Source organism: Anarhichas minor, unplaced genomic scaffold (assembly GCF_050575085.1).
Source record: "Anarhichas minor isolate MPS153535 unplaced genomic scaffold, ASM5057508v1 ptg000136l, whole genome shotgun sequence".
NCBI lineage: Eukaryota > Metazoa > Chordata > Actinopteri > Perciformes > Anarhichadidae > Anarhichas > Anarhichas minor.
In genome coordinates, this window is record NW_027466582.1 from 13,711,443 (window position 1) to 13,727,984 (window position 16,542).

Genomic DNA, 16,542 nt, shown 5'->3' on the forward strand with positions numbered 1-16,542 from the left:
GATTGTGCATGAAGATCTTTATTTAATTTCATGTGCTTTTCTTCAACACAAACGGTCAACATTTACCAGTGCATCTTTCAGTCATCCCTTTTAAATCAGTCCTAAGCTAGAATAATATTTAGTGTCTAATAACGGTCCAGTATAGCGTCAAAATCATAGCTGAGTGAGTTTGAATCAAACATTATATATTACTTTAAAACTTTCAAACAGCATTCTTGTTGATGGCGAGTACATACACGATGCATTAAGATGATATTTTTGCCAATAGACAGAACTGGGTATCACATGCACAAAACTCAAACTGCAGAAAATTAACATATTCATCAGCTGCTTGTCTGAAAATGTGTCCCGATGAGCCATGTATTCATTGCACGATTATACAAATGTGTGCACTTGGCTACCAGCACACACTCCGACATGAAAACACACTTCGATGTGCCAAATCTGTCGATGAGGGATTTTCCACTGACAAATGGAACATTTCAAATGGCTCATTTCTCAAAGATCTGATCATTTTTTCATCAACATTCGGCAACATCAACAGGCAGTTTTGTGAGTGTTGGTACAAATATCTTCGTACACGTACCTCTCTTGAGGTATCGTATTCTGCATTCTGTCATTTCTTGTCCTGCGATCTCAAAACAACCGACATGTAGCATCTAGTCATTCCTAAAATAATTGCCACAACAGTCAGTTAAAAAGAGCGTTTGAGTGTTTTTTCGGCCACCGTCCTGTATTGCGATCTCACACCATAGATGTGGTGCTCTCTGGATTGATCCGAACGGGCCTGGTGCTCTTCCTCAGGTCCTGCAGCTGTTTGGCGGGCTTGCCCACGCCCTCCTCAAACCTCCGCTCCACCACCGGCAGCACGGTGTCGTGGAGGAAGCTGGCGTTCTGCATGATGAAGGCCTTCTTCTCCGGGTCCTGCTCACAGCGCAGGCTGTAGTCCACGTGCTGCACGGCCACCAGGATGATCTCCCTCAGGCCCTCCAGCAGCACCATGTGCAGCTCGGGGAAGTAGAGCTTCAGGCCTTCCTCCAAGAAGCTCATCATCTGCTTCGTGAAGGCCACGATGGTGTAGCTCAGGTTCACCCAGCAGTCATCGCCGGTGTACTGCTCGAAGCTGCCAACGCCACAGCTGCGCATCTCGTCCTGCGGAGTAAAAGATTGATATTTTTAACAGTGATTTAACAAATACTTTAGTCATGGACGTCATTGACACCAAGGAAATTGTACCAAAACAAAGATTATTTTCATTTTACATACATTTTTCATGTATCGATCAGTGTTTGGTCCATAAAATGACTGATAATATTGAAAAATAACCATAAAAATGTCCCAAAGTCCAAAATTGCAACTTTAAATGTCGTGTTTTGTCCGTCCGACAGTCAAAAACCCAAAAATATTTAGTTTACAGTCATATAAAAAGTATTAAGGCAGCAAATCCTCACACCGGAGAAGCTGGAAATTCTCTGCCCATCAACTCAACAATTACTCGACTGTTTTCGGCCCCGAGCTCCTTCATCCACATCACCACTGACAGCCAACAGACCCAACAGAGAGAGCGACATAAAACCCACCTTGAGTTTAGCCAGAGCCTCGGGGGTCATGAGATTCATCCTCCTCCACATCTCCTCAGAGTTCCGGTGCTTGGTGGCTTCGATGATGATGTCGTTGTAGCTCTGCAGGGACGCCTTGATGTCTTTGACCAGCAGGGACTGCAGGGTGAAGGTCAGGTCCAGGCCGATGTCAGTCAGCTGCTGACAATGCTCCTTGGCCACTTTAACACACTCGGCCGCTGTCGACAGGCTCTCCTTACTGTCAAACACCTGATGAAGACAAACATGAATCCCTTTATAAAAGGATATTTTTCTGCAATTTCATAAGAATAAATAGACTTGCAGATCAGTTGTGTTTTTATATGATTTTTAAGACGATAGCAATACTTTTGTCTTGATTTTTTGTAGATTTTACTTTTTCTATCACATTTATCGGGACCAAAGCATCTTTCCTGACCTTTAAAGTCCCATATTTACCAGGATGTAACTTGTCCGTCTTCTCCTCTACCTACCTGCTTGCTGAAGGCGTCCACAAACATCATCATGGCTGATTTGGACCAGACCACGAAGGCGGAGTAGCAGCCCGTGTTCCCCGCAAAGTCCATCTCAAACTCCTTGGCCGTCTCCAGCAAGCTGGTGAAGAAGATGTTGCAGAGTTTGTGGATGTAGAGCAGCGTGGCTCCTTCTATGCGGAGCTGCCGTATGGCCGTCTGGACTGCGGCAGCGCGGTTCTTCAGGAACAACTCGCAGGCCTTGGTGGACTGGCCTGCAACACAGTCGTAAACAATTCAGATTGGAATAACTAGCAGTGTGGAGAAGGCTGATAGAACATTAGGAACACATGTTAGGGAGATACATTTCTTAGAAAATACATCTGAAAAGTTAAACAAATAAATAAATGTGTGAAATTTTGTGATTTCTTTTAAATACTTAGAAAATGGTTCAGGGTTCTGCTGGGACAATTTGAACCAACTAGCTCAGTATTTATACTCTCCTGTGCCTGTCCGATGTATATCTCTGCAGTTTTATTAATATTCAGATCATTTGTAGTTTTCTACCTCAGAATGTTCTCAAGCTGCAATTTTGAGTATATGCTTTACTAGTATGTTTTGAGTTTGATAAACCTTGTCTAAATAATTATGTTCTACACTTTCTGCACAGGGATCATAAAAACGTCTCTCCTCCAAACTCTACTGGGAATATTGTCTGCACCAAAGCATGATATCAAATATCAAGAATCATCAGAACCTGAGTGATGATTGGTTTGAAGATGCGATAGTAAACTACATATATTGTATATGATGTGCAAGTTGCCTATTGATGAAGACAAAAGACAAAGTTGGACCTAGTCGGATCAGCTGGGACACGGCCCGCCGCGTGGCTTTGGGTCCACCACGAAGTGACCGATCCGGAGACAACTCGAACACCAGAACATCTGTCAGCTGCCGCACACGCTCGTCCACCTTCAGCCTCAGCTCCTTGACCCTCTGGGTGACCGGCTGGTCTTTGAGGTACTCGTTGAGCTTGTCCAGCAGGTCCACGGCACCCTCGAAGTCTCTCTGGGCGATGCACACGTCCAGATCTTCCGGCAGCTCCTGGATCCACTCGGGGCTGAGGTCCACACTTTCCCCGGGGCCTGCTGGCTCGTCGTCCTCCTGATCGAAGGGATTGGTGGACACCTCGGCCCTTACGGGAGACGTAGGGGCCTCCTCCTCCGTCTTGTGCCGATCCTTGGTGACTTTGTTCTTCTTGGTTTCGTCCAGGATCTCCAGCCACTCCTTCTTGATTTTGCTGTTCTCCGCCTGGAAGATGCGGCTCTCTGGGAACATGAGGATCTTGAACATGTCCTTCATGGGAGGGTTGTCCTTCACGTTGACCACGGCGAAGCTCTCCAGGTCGTACAGGGCGTTGTACTTGTACTTCACGGTTCCTCTGCGGTTCGGCAGCCAGGTGGCGATCAACAGACAGTCGTTCATGAGGAAAGCGTGCACCTTCTGGATGGGGGACATGTTGTCGACATCAAACTCCACAAGGTCCCCGTTGTAGACCAGGTGCCTCCCTGGGGTGTCCATGATGTTTTTGCCCCCCTCCACTTTCTCCAGCAGTGAGGTCAGCGTCCTCTGCTTCAGCTCCTCCGTGTCTTTGGGGAAAGCAGCCTGCATCTCTTTGGAGGTCTCGTCCTTGTCTGCGGACAACAAGGCCTGGGTGATGCTCTCCATGATGCTCTTCTGCTCCGTCAGGATGTGACTCAGCTGGTACATCTCGCTCTCCAGGTAGGAGATCTCTTTGGCCGTCTCGATGAACTGCCTGTAGTTCTTGTAGACATTTTTCTTCAGGTTTTGAGCCGTTTCGTCGGCCAAGTTTTGGATTTTCTGACGATGCTCCTGCAGATCTCTGTCGCCATCGGACTGCTGTGACAGCTGCTTGACGTAATTCTGCGGGTCAAAATTAGGCGATTCGAGCAGCTTCCGTAGTCGGTTCCCCGTTTCCGACATCTTCTATCGAGTGTGTTTACTTATTTAGACAAAATGTTGACAAACTAGTAACACAAGTAGACAGGGGAAGCGTTCATCCGTACATCCGCTTTCAACCCAAACAGGAAGTTGTAACCGGTTACCTCCCTGTAACGTCACGGGACTCAGAAAAATAAATGGCCAACAAATCGCACCAAAACAAACATTTTTAAATTAAATGTCGGTCGTTCATAGAAGTCAAAATCGTTACAGAATTGCAGCACTTTAAACATAAACTAAATATAAGACTTGACATGTTGCTAATTCCCCCTGATTTAACCACCAAAGTGCAACATAAAAACTAGAGTGCATTTTAGATTGGCCAACCACTTGAAATAAAGTAGATACAATTCCCACAATCCTTTGCTAGGATTTGAAACAAGCGAATGTTTCGTCAAGTTTGCAAGAGTCACTCAAATCTAGAGCTGGAAATGAGTTTCATAATAAGAGCACATATTACATCGATTTAGATTTTAAAGCATGATTCGTGTATTCTACAGAGTAACTAACAATATAATAAATTCAAATAGGTGTCCTATAATATTTAAACTAAACATTTTAAAAAACATCTGTATTAACCATACACTTCTCCTGTGAAAATAGATGCCATCAGTTGTTTATTTCAGAAGTTTTATTTTTGAAAACCTTAACGGATGTTCTTTGGTTGCATTGTGATAGACTTGACACAACTGTTGGCGCTAGCTGTGGACTGTCAGTCAGCAGTAACAACACCTTCGTCCAACATGAAGAAATGCGTGTTTTTAATGGAATCATGACACAAATTGTAGTATTTGTACAGTTGGTATATTTATCAGACTGTATACTGGCTCCGGTGCTTCCGTCACTTGTTTGTGAGAACCCTGTACAAGCTACGTTAGCTAGTTAGCTTTAGCAAGCTAACATAAACGTTAGCCGAAGCTACGTGGCTAGCTACTTGAGCTCACATCACCTTATTAGTGTTTCTGTTGTGATGGATGATGATTTTATGCTCGCCATTCGGCTTCAGGAGCAGTTTGACAATGAATACGAAACATCATCGCATTCATCAAACAGCTTTGAGGAGAATGGCTTCGGACACAGTAGTAAGAAACGGAGAGTGGAGGTCGCTGGAGGTGGCAGCGATGTTGTTCCCTACTGGAAGCCGACTGCCCAGCCCGAGAGGCCGCTGTCCATCGTGGACGCGTCCTGGGAGACGCTGGACCCCAGTCCTGATGTTAGAGCCATGTTTCTGGAGTTCAATGACGTATTCTTCTGGGGGAAACTCTGTGGTGTCGAGGTTAAGTGGAGCCCAAGAATGACACTGTAAGTACGACACCTGTTGTGTTATGATTCGTTGTGTTGTTATTGTTGTCAAAGACCAAAACCACACTGACTTGTAGGTGCAAAATAAAGTAGGTAGGTTTTTGTATTGGCTTTGGTGTAACCATCGGAGAGAAAGGGTTGTGTCACGGTTTAAGTAAACCAGTGCTGCTGGGTGCAAATGATCTTGTGGGGTTTATAAAAGGGCTGTTGGTCTCTAATGTCTCGTGCTCTTTCTATGCTTTTGTTTTTGTAGGTGTGCTGGTGTGTGCTCCTATGAGGGCCGAGGTGGTCTGTGTTCAATCCGACTCAGTGAGCCCCTGCTGAAGCTTAGACCAAGAAAAGACCTGGTGCAGGTGAGGTGGATTGTTACACCAATCTGGCTTTTTTTCCAGAAGCGATTTAAGTATCTTATCAAATTCCTCTATTTCAAATCTTCAATTTGCACAAATTAGAATCATTTGCACCAAAATAGCCATCTTCTTCTGTTAAAGAAAATAAGATCAGATTAACACTATATATATACCACACAGTTTATCACTTACACTGGAAACTGCTTTTTATAAGGCTTGAAAGTTTACTGATAGTAGGATTAGAGGTTTAACAAACAAAACATTTAGAATACATAAACAGGCTATGAGGCAGGGTTGGTAATCTTGAGAAACTAGCAAGAGTACGCTAGAGTTAAAAACAAATGATCCAACCGAAAAAGCCAGTCCAGTGTTACCAACTCTAGCACTAGCTCCAAAAGTCCTTAACTCTAATAGAAAGTTGGCAACACCGACACCTTCAGGCCTCCATCCAAAACCACTCCCTCACAATTACCATAATAAAACCGATATAAACAATGAGCATTGCTATTGTTAGCATGTATGACAATATCAACAAAAATATATAAAATGTTTTGAACAAGATTACCAACCCTGCCTTTAGTAAATAAACTCAATATTCCTCTGCATACATAAAAGAAACTCTTAATTTCAGACATTTTTTACTTTCAGCTCCGAAGTCTCGGATGTGTGTGTGTGGGTGTTGTGAAATAGAGCTGGAAATGCAAAGAAACAAAACACGTCATTCCTCAGATGGATTTTAGTGGGTTAATAAATATTCATCATTTTATTTTTATTTCCACAGACCCTCCTCCATGAAATGATTCACGCGCTGCTGTTTGTGACCCAGAACAACAGAGACCGAGACGGTCATGGCCCCGAGTTCTGCAAACACATGAACCGGATCAACGATGCTAGTGGGACAAAGATTTCGGTAGGTGTATCTCCTGTTACACCTCTCACAGCTGGTGTTGTGTTCTCTTGTCACGGCCTTTTTACAGAGAGTGCAATAATAAAATAACCTCCTGAAACATCTCTTGTCAGGTCTACCACAGTTTCCACGATGAGGTCGATGTGTACCGGCAACACTGGTGGAAATGCAACGGGCCCTGTCAAAACCGCAAGCCCTATTTTGGGTTTGTGAAGAGGGCCATGAACCGGGCTCCGTCTGCTCAGGATCCCTGGTGGGAGGACCACAAGAGGACGTGCGGAGGGACCTACACCAAGGTGAAGGAGCCTGAAGGATACGGCAAGAAAGGCAAGAAGGATGGGAAGACCTCAGAGAAGAAGGCCTCGGGAAAAGAGAAGCCTTCAAGTACAACCACAGGTGATGAGCTCATTCCTCTGGTGTATGTTCTGCTGTAATAGCTATAAATCCTTTCAGGCGGATAACAATGTTTTGATTTAGATAAATAGGTCACTACATGTTGTTTTAGAGAATCTATTGCCGGACTCAAATGTCTACCTTTCTCCTTCTCAGGCTCTGGATCGCAGGACATCAGGAACATGATTCCATTTAGTGGCAAAGGCTTCCTACTCGGAGGAAATTCACAGTCGTCCACGTCTTCCTCCCCGTCTCACACAGCGGTAGTACCTTCTTCTCCGAAGAAACTCTTCACCCCTCCGTCTCCGGCTAAAAGTCTCAAGTCTCCTGATAACAAAGGGATCTCTAGCGCCTTTCCCTCCATCAGACCAGCTCCCTCCAACAGGCCGAAGCCACCTATAAAGAGGTCTGTCGGTAACACAAGAGCTTTTATCAACATCAACGGCTCGCCAGTGAAAATCCCCAAACCCCACAGTAGCAGCCGGAGCCAAGAGGGAGATAAAATCACACAGAGGTCCATTGAGGAGCTCTTCAACAGCAAAAGCATCAGGAGGTCAGCGAGTCAATCCTCCACCTCAAGCACAGAAACTAAAAGAGATTCTTTGACATCACCGAACACTACAATGAGTGCGTCTGCATCCTCCATCTTCCCGAAATGGCAAAATAGCCATTCAGCTTCCTCTCCCACAACATCTGAGCCTAGCGAGGGTAAACCCAGCCATTCTGTAGTTTCAACAAAAACCAAAGGCAGCCCTGCTAAACCAACACAGTCCAAGTATTTTAGTCATTCTGACAGCGACAGCACATCGGGAGCTTCTGCTGCAGGTCAGGCATCGAGGAAGAGGACGTGGGACGACCACAGGAGCTCATCCAGCATCATTGACTTCTTCCAGAAGACAGTAGGCAGCGATTCGGCAGCATCGAGGGAGTCGATGAAGACCAAATCGCCCGCAATGCAGCAAAGAACTGCCACGGCCTCCTCATCCTCGTCTTCCTCCTCCTTCCATTCCTCTGCAGGGCTGCCTAGTTTCCCCCCCTCCTCTTCCTCGTCTTCCTCCTCCGCACTGACGGTCAGCTGTCCTGTGTGCCAAGCAAAGGTGGCGGAGTCGAAGATCAACGAGCATCTTGATTCCTGCCTCTCGTGAGTGAGGAGGAGCCGATCGGGACAGTGAGACGGATAAAACCAACTTTAGAAATGTCCAGAGAAGTTTCAGGGAAGTTTTAGTGGTTTTTATCTGACGTTGAACCAATCTCCTTTTGAGTTTTCTCAATTTAACTTTGAGGTTTTAGATATTTAAGTGAAATTATTTCACTTTTGTTTTTGAAAAGTGTGTTTGGACACAGTTTTTACTATCTGACTGGATTGTTTTCTTTGTGGTTCTTCTCTCACGCGTGCCTCTCTGACAGTTTGTGTACCAAGGCTGTGCGTGTGTGTAGAAATCGTAGCCTCCTGTGGGGGCGGATGTGTTGGCTGGTTCCTGTAGTCTGATGTGTCAAATCTAAATGTGCTGCCCTTCAGACAGCCGGAGACACTCACTGACCTCTGCTGATCTTTGGGAATCAGATTTCCAGCTTGCCAGCTATTTGTTTCTGCTCAACATCGCATTTACACTGCAGGGTCAGGCTGGTATCTGATTGTGCCAAGTCATTCAGTAATACTGATGGATGGATGGTTTGACTGTTTTTATTTTTAGGGAAAGGAATAAAGTACAACATGCTAATTTTATAGCTACAACATTTTAGAGTTATATCTGTATGTTCCACTTTTACATATATGGTTTTAAGGAAATTGTTAAATATGCTAAAAATTTGTTGCCAAATAAAATATTTATACTGTTCTGAGTATTTTTTGTATGGAGCATAATTCATTCCAGTATCTAACAAACATCTCATGATAAAAGCTCAAACTATTCAAATGATAAATGAGCAGAACTCTGTGCTTCATCAGCTTTAAAGACTGTCAGTGTTGCCTCAAGCAGCCTCATCGTGTAGAGTCTCGGAGAGTGAATCAAAAACCAACGACACCGCGGTGATCGCCCTGAACTGTTCACAGCGGAAGGAGTTGTACTGGAGAGGGGGGGGAGGCAGGCAGAAAGTGGGTGTAACAGAGCTGGTGGGGGAGGGCAGAGGTCAGACAGCTGGAGGCCAGCTGCTGATCAGGACCACACCCTTCTGTCCGTGCAGGACAGACCGGAGCGAGGCCAGCACGCACCCATCCCATTTCAATCACCACAGTTTGCTGCTGCACAGATCTCTGATTACCATTTGGCTGCACGTGCGTCACACTGTGAGGCGGAGAATAGATCCGGGAATGAAGGCATGTATTTTCTCTGGTGTTTGAGGTGACAAAATGCGACGCTTAAAGAAGAAAAATGTCTTGTTTTGTTATTTCCAACCTCAGGTGCTTGAATGAATAAGTCGTATTTATGACTTCTGCTCTTGGAACTCAACGGCTTACAAGTACTGAAAGCAAGAACAAGTCATATTCAACTTAATGTTCACCTGATGAAGGCTGACGGACCAAAAGGTTGTTAACAAAGTGAGCACAAGTGAGCCAACAGCGCACATGATTTTCTGCTTCTCACAGTCAAGAGTTTTTGATCCCACACAGCTGCTGATATGACTTGATGGCCTGGAAGAATGTGAAGTACCTCAAGATTACACTTTTACAGCACAGTGCATTACTTGAGTAAATACTTTTCCACTGGCTTCTACACTCAAGTTGCAGGGGACCATGGTGAGCACTTGAAGGCAGCGCACACACCATGAACACACCATTGTAACGTTTTAGTTATATTGTTATTGTTGACGTGGCTTCCACATAGGTTTGGTTTGTGATTGTATGCTATAAAACAGCAGTATACTCCCATTGTCACTACTCTTACCTCATTCTGATCCCATTCCCTCCACAGGCCCTTCAGGAGAGGAAAACTCATGTCAGTGACAGCAGCTGTTCCAACCGGACACTCCTCTTCCTTGACCTGCTGTACGCTGACACGCTATAGGAAGCTGACATCCTCCTAACACACACATATACACACACACACCCTCCCTCCTTCCCTACAGACCTATTGTGTCCCTCTGACAATGATGCATACCAGACTAGCTCCAAGTTCAATGCAATGTTGTCGGCTAGATGGGACTGAGGCACACTTTGGGGTAATTAGTTCTGGTAGAGGTGCCAGTTTTTCTCTGCAAAGATCATTTATCAACAAATGACGATGCTTATGTTTTTTTATATATATATTGAGGTCAAAAATGAATTGTCTCTTGATATGATTTTTTTGTTGGAGCATTTAAGCTCTTTCTAGTATAAGATAAATCATTATACCACTTAATGATGGCATCGTCGTACCGTGCCGTGTTCAGTGGACGCCTGCGGTTTCATCCATGATTTAAAGTGTGGTGGAAAACCTCAAATAACTTATTTAATATGGAACATATTCTATGCATTGGAGAAGTCTGGTGTCCGTTTGGGCCTACATGAGTAAGCTACTTACTGTATTTTTTTTGGCCTTGAGCAAGATATCGCTTTCCTGCAGAGACATAAGCGGATATCTTTAGACCATTATTAGCCGGCCAACGCTAAGTGATGCAAACCCGTGTGCTTTTCAACAAGGCAGATTAACACGAGCCTGCTATGGTATACATACATCCCCAGGGGGTACCCTCATATGCCTAATCCTTTGATCTCAGGAGGCAGTGGTGATGATGGTGGTGGTGGTGGTAGTGGTGGTGGTGGTTGTGATGATAAAAGCTTAAAGATGGGTCCGTCTGCTCATAAAACCCTTACACAAAACAGATTGCCCTTAATCAGTCTCTCTACACTGTGCAGCTGTGGACTCTCAGCTGATGGCTAATTGTTTTGAGAGCAGGATTAGGCTGTACAGTGGGGATGCTTTCTAAAGGGCGAATACAACATATGGTACTGTGTTGACTGGTATTAACCGTTAAAAAGTCACATTGTAAGTTGTTTATCCATCTCACAACACAGCTATTTAGCCATATATGGAGTCATATTTTATATTTAACACTGAGCATTCCATTTATTTAAGGTGGATTTAAATACACATTTGAACCAATGATAACCATTGAGCCTCGAAATTGACAAAATTGAGTAAATGTGTAGAGGCGTAACTAAAGGTGTGTTTAACCTCAGTGGAGCAAACAAGCTAAGTAACCAGCTAACTAGCTAACTAAACAGAAAACACTAATAAAAGCAGATAGCCACCTAGCTTACTTTACTGCCATGTTAATCGTTCATATACATATATACTTTGCATCATGCTGCAGCATCATGGTAAGTCTTGTAGGCCTAACAGCAAGCTAACGCTAACAAAGTTAGGTAGCTACGGCTAACTAGATATTCACAGACACTATGCCTCTATCTTCATATTATTCACTTCATCAAGGACCGCAATGGAAACTAGTGTTGGACTTTATGTGTTTTTCTTGACATTTTGTCTGTTTTTCCACCTAATATCAAAGAAATGACTCCAAGGAGTTGGCTAACTTTGTTAGTATTCACTTATAACTAGCATTAGCTGGCAACCTTTTGTTTATAACTGATTGGACTTTTAAGGAAAGATAGAGATAAAGCTTTATATTTCTTTTTCACTTCATTATTAATACTTAACTGTTAATATTATTAAATTAATTTATATTTCTAGCTTGGCTCATGAGTTGTTGTTTTTTACATTTTGTCAGTTTGAGGGCTCCATAAAAGCTTATCTTCTCATATCTCATATCTTCTCATCTTACTCCTAAGAAAGTAAGTGAATATACAATACATAAAATGTTGAACTATTCCTTTAATTAATTCAATGACAGCTTTAAAATCACCTTTTTTGACTAATACTTATACTAATACTAAGCTGTTGGGCCCGGTGCTTACAAGAAGCACACCATGTGCGTTTATGTCTTATCTGTCTGTCGGAAATGAGTCAGGTTCAATTCATTTCAGTAGAGTGATTAGAAATACCAGGATTCAGGCGCCATCCATCTGCTGTGTGTGTGTGTGGTACAGCTCACACTCCTTTTGCAGAGGAGCGTGTGTGATGCTTTTGTGTGTTGATTTCAAGGTTATTGTTGTGTTATTGTTGTGACGGAGCTGCAGGCTGGGGGGGAAGTGAAGCCCACCATCTGTCCTTTATACTCAAAACTATTGTCCTGTGCCCACACACTCCCATCATGATCTCAAACCCTCGGTCTCTCTGCTGGGGGAAAGAAATCCATCAATGAGTTTTATTGTAGGCACTCAAATATACACAATGTTAAATTAAACCGATAGGCAGACATTTAGTTAAACCTATCATAAATTCCCTAGCTCATTCAATGAACTTGAATAAATTATGAATAAACAGCGTCTATTGATGATATTGTACATTTTATGTTTATCTGTGTTTATCTTTAACACTAGCTTTTCATTCACACTTAAATGTGTGAGTTTCTTCAGTTAATTAGTAATTTATCAAAAGAGAAAGTGTGTATTAATGTATCAGTATTTTAAAAGTGACAGCCAAAAGTCTTTTATTAACAAAAAACCTTGTCTCCTCTCTTGTCTAGATGGATTAAGATGATTGAAAAGACAGTTGTCCTGCCTGTAAGTGTTGCCATCGGCAGGGAGACGCCCAGCAGTCGCTGTGCGTTAAAAGGGCAGGAAGCGGATTTTACTACTCATCCACACAATCATCAAGTTAACAATAATAACTCATATCCACCGGAAATAAATTTCAAAATAAAAGCTATTAAGTAAACAACAGAATAGGCATGCAGTATATATGAACTAATTAACAAGTTATATACAGTACAATTACATTCAATATCGTCCAATTTCAAAAATTATATGAAACCAATCAAATTGTATAATATCATGAGTGGAAATGGTACATTAGTAAGATGGTCAAATAGTGAAAAATGGTCAAATAGTTAAAAGGTTTACATTGTGAAATGGGAAAAAATGCATTCAGAAACCACAGATTCTATTTTTAAAAAGTAATGTTCACCCGTGATGCTTTTATTTTTATCAACGTACCGGAAATCCAACTACTTAAATCCGGGTAACTTGATGTGGCGTCGCAGGCCGCCCTGGTCAGATAAAACCACGACTGTTGCTCGGCTCGCTTGGTGCGGCAGACGGCTGTTTGTTCTCAGTGTTTACAGTATACAAGGACTCAACAGTCAACTTCAGTGTACATACTAACATCTTTTCGCAAAGTAACCCACAGGACGATGAATGGTAAGTCAACGAACGGTTCGGTGGGGGGAATGGCCTGTATCGAGGGTCTGCCCCCGCTGCCGAAGAGCCTGAGCGGCTTGCTGAACTCGAGCGGCGGCTCCTGGAGAGAAATGGAGAGGATGTACGTGAAGAAAGCCATGATCCAGGACGACCTGAGCCGAGGGAGGAACAACACCGACAACCTGCTGGCACACAAGCCGGCCAACCTCGACGCTGCTCTGGCTCTCCTGCGGAAAGAGATGGTAACATTGCAGGGAGTGTTCACAGTTCGTTTTGTTGGAGAAAGAGAGTGCTCCCTATTTCACCCCCGTTTAATCTCTATGCGGCCAAATCCCCCATAGACGCGCTGCTAGTTTGATGTTGCCTGGCCTTTGGGCAAAGTTACACACGGCTTTCTACGTAACTTAAAGCTTAACTACTAGAGTTTCTGAATTAATTCGACTTTCATACATTTACCGTACATCGCAATACGTGATTAAAATATCAACTTCCAGGTACGGACGTCCTGTCTAACCGAACAAGCCCAAAATGACTCATTTTAGAGAATTGTAAAGAACCTATTGGTTCATAAAATGTATATATTTTTTATATGCAAAGTCGTTTGTTTCGTTGAGCATATAAATAAACCGTGATTAAATAACCGCTACAAGAGGAACCATGATCAGGAACAGCTTGGTGCTGATTTTTAGTCAAAGCTCAATTTAATCAAGCTTCAGTATAAGAATATATTTTTTTTATGAGTTTGCATAAAATCTTGCAGTGAACATGTTGCTACACGGAATTTAAACACTTACTACACACTCTCTTACACTCTTGCCAGCTGCAGGGGTTTCATGACAGAACCAGACCTGATTTCAGCATCCATGCAGACTCCCTCCATGGCTTGTTGGTGGATACATAACAAAAGTCTGTTTCCTCACAGCCAGCAATTCAGATAAAAGAGGTCAAACTGTTGCTGAAACTCGATCCCTTTGCCATTTGGATGTTTGGTTTGCAGGCTTTACTAAATCCTATTTCTGCCTCCGTGCTTTCCTCTCACTGCAGCACGTTCCCTGCTCGAGGCTTACTGCTCTGTTGCTGTAAATGTATTACTTTGTAGGTTGTAGTTCACATTGTCTAATAAGTTGTCAATGTCCTACATGTGGTAAGCTCTCCAGTTTATGGAGCACGGTACTCTGGTTCAGCTGACTGACCTGCTTGTCCGTCTGTAGTTTGTATGGAAGACAATGCAGTGACCCTCGGTTCATACTGCTTTGTCAGCTGAGTGGTCTGCAGTAGAAATGGCCCTTTCAACCCTGCCAGGAGAGGTTTTTTTGCCTTGAATTATTAATGTCGTAATGTCCGGTAGTGTTGCAGATAAGGATTATTTTACAAATGTATTCTTTCTATGATATTTATAGATTAATTCATCATTTGTAAAAACAAAAAAAATGACCATCAGGCCTCACTTGTGTCTGGTAACGGTCCAAAAATCGAAAGATATTCAAATTACAAATGCATATAAAATGCAGCAAATTGTCACATTTAAGAGAGGCTGGAACCGGTCAGTGTTCGTCATTTTAACCTTTTTAAATAACTTAAACGAGTATTTGATTATCAAAAAAAATAGTCGATTTATTGCTTTTTTTGATTGACAGAAAAATCACCGGTAATTCTTTTGATAATTGATTGACTGGTAAAAGGTATGTATTTGCTGAATTTTTTTTCTGCTGCGTTTTCTCTTGGTTTTGGATAAAATAATGACAAAGAGAGAAGATCTCAAGAAAGTACGTCTAGCTTTTACTTTCGAAGCATTGTGGAAGAGCATAGTTTATGTTTAGCTCGGGTATTTTTGGGACTTTGTGGTCATGCGTACAGCAGATTTCTGCATTTTGTGTCAGACCTGCACTGGACGAGTTTGCATTTGTCCTCTTGAATTTATAAGTATCTGTAGTTTAAAACCGGCAAACACTGTATTCTAAAAGAAGGAAAAGGCCTTTAAAGTAGTAGCAACGACTCATTAGAAATGTATCTCGTATTAATCCGGCTCTTAATCCCGTTTTCTCCAGGTGGGTTTGCGTCAGCAGGACATGTCGCTGCTGTGCCAGCTGTGGTCGCTCCACGAGTCGATCCAGGACTACAAGGGCAGCTGCCAGGACCTGAGCGCCGCCACCAGCCTCGGCATGATGGACAACGTCTACTTCGATGAGGACGATGAGTATTACCCGGAGCCTGGCGCCACCCCCACCGGGGAACAGCCGGATGGAGAGGTTGGAGACGGGACGGCAACAATGGGAGCGTCCAAGAATGGGAGCGTCGGCAAAGACGACAGCTGGGACTCCTTTCACGTCACCATCTGAGGCCTCGTTGTCAGCATTTTTTCTGCAGATGGATACACGTTTCTGAGGGGGGGTGGGGGGGAAGACTTGAGTCTCTGGAAACCGTTTGCTCTCCAAGAAGGAACTAGTTGGTTAGAGGTAGCCTTTATGGGATGCTGTTACCAGACTAGACTCCAGCTTTCAGTTCAGCTCCTCCTCAGGTGAAACAAACCCCTGCTTGTGCTGCAGAAGTGTTTTTTGTTGTTTTGTTTCTTTGCAGCGGGACCAGGAGCTTCATCAGACTTTGGAGCTGGGTGTTTTGACAGGCCGCTTGTCGACACCCTCTCAAACTCAGGAGTTGAGATGGATCGTAATCCAGGACTCCATATACTAAACATTAGGCAATATATATATATATATATATATATATATATATATATATATATATATATATATATATATATATATATATATATATATATATATATATATATATATATATATATATATATATATATATATATATATATATATATATATATATATATATATATATATATATATATATATATATTATTTCTTTTTATATAAAAAAAAAGCTGTGCTGCTGCTTCTATATCAAGTGGTTTTGCTAGCCAGTCACCCTTTTTGGCAGAACTTTTATACATATACAAAATATATGAACAAAGTTGTATTATTTATTATATAATATAAATGTCAAGATATTTGCTTTCCTGTTCCTCTCAATGGAAGTGTTGTGCTGCAGCTCTACCCGGGTATATAAGGGTCATTTACTGGTTGGGAATCCCAGAAATTGGGACTTTAAAAAAACCCCAAAAAAAACAGTCTGGACTCTGCAATCAGGTGTTTGGTGCAAAGAGGTGTGTGTGTGTGTGTGTGTGTGTTTTACACGTTCTGGACAGAAGTTGTCAGACCTGAAGAATGGCGTAAGAGGTGAAGTCGTCACACCGGCTCACGGTGTA

The 16,542-nt window shown here is 42.8% G+C and overlaps 3 protein-coding genes across 3 annotated transcripts; 2 read left to right on the forward strand and 1 right to left on the reverse strand.

Annotated features, from left to right (window-relative positions):
- exoc8 (exocyst complex component 8) lies at positions 1-4,176 on the reverse strand. The gene is made up of 4 exons (XM_076084068.1): positions 2,905-4,176; positions 2,072-2,325; positions 1,581-1,829; positions 1-1,152 (listed from the first exon to the last, which is right to left on the reverse strand). The coding sequence occupies exons 1-4, from the start codon at positions 4,052-4,054 to the stop codon at positions 745-747; spliced, it is 2,061 nt and encodes a 686-aa protein (XP_075940183.1). The 5' UTR covers positions 4,055-4,176; the 3' UTR covers positions 1-744.
- Positions 4,177-4,747: 571 nt separating this feature from the next.
- sprtn (SprT-like N-terminal domain) lies at positions 4,748-8,862 on the forward strand. Its single transcript, XM_076084076.1, has 5 exons — positions 4,748-5,374; positions 5,628-5,727; positions 6,506-6,634; positions 6,745-7,027; positions 7,181-8,862. Exons 1-5 carry the CDS (start codon positions 5,043-5,045, stop codon positions 8,167-8,169), a joined length of 1,833 nt encoding a protein of 610 aa, XP_075940191.1. The 5' UTR covers positions 4,748-5,042; the 3' UTR covers positions 8,170-8,862.
- A 4,233-nt stretch (positions 8,863-13,095) lies between these two features.
- On the forward strand, positions 13,096-15,967 carry fam89a (family with sequence similarity 89 member A). Its single transcript, XM_076084077.1, has 2 exons — positions 13,096-13,504; positions 15,311-15,967. Exons 1-2 carry the CDS (start codon positions 13,256-13,258, stop codon positions 15,599-15,601), a joined length of 540 nt encoding a protein of 179 aa, XP_075940192.1. The 5' UTR covers positions 13,096-13,255; the 3' UTR covers positions 15,602-15,967.
- Positions 15,968-16,542: the final 575 nt, after the last annotated feature.

Excerpts from the sequence above, each read along its gene's own strand:
- exoc8 (XM_076084068.1), bottom strand. The coding sequence starts at position 4,054 with ATGTCGGAAACGGGGAACCGACTACGGAAGCTGCTCGAATCGCCTAAT. Across the intron at positions 2,326-2,904 it reads GTCCCAGCTGATCCGACTAG|GCCAGTCCACCAAGGCCTGC; the intron begins GTCCAACTTTGT and ends ACTGTGTTGCAG. Across the intron at positions 1,830-2,071 it reads TGGACGCCTTCAGCAAGCAG|GTGTTTGACAGTAAGGAGAG; the intron begins GTAGGTAGAGGA and ends TGTCTTCATCAG.
- sprtn (XM_076084076.1), top strand. The coding sequence starts at position 5,043 with ATGGATGATGATTTTATGCTCGCCATTCGGCTTCAGGAGCAGTTTGAC. Across the intron at positions 5,728-6,505 it reads CAAGAAAAGACCTGGTGCAG|ACCCTCCTCCATGAAATGAT; the intron begins GTGAGGTGGATT and ends TTATTTCCACAG. Across the intron at positions 6,635-6,744 it reads CTAGTGGGACAAAGATTTCG|GTCTACCACAGTTTCCACGA; the intron begins GTAGGTGTATCT and ends ATCTCTTGTCAG.
- fam89a (XM_076084077.1), top strand. The coding sequence starts at position 13,256 with ATGAATGGTAAGTCAACGAACGGTTCGGTGGGGGGAATGGCCTGTATC. Across the intron at positions 13,505-15,310 it reads CTCTCCTGCGGAAAGAGATG|GTGGGTTTGCGTCAGCAGGA; the intron begins GTAACATTGCAG and ends CGTTTTCTCCAG.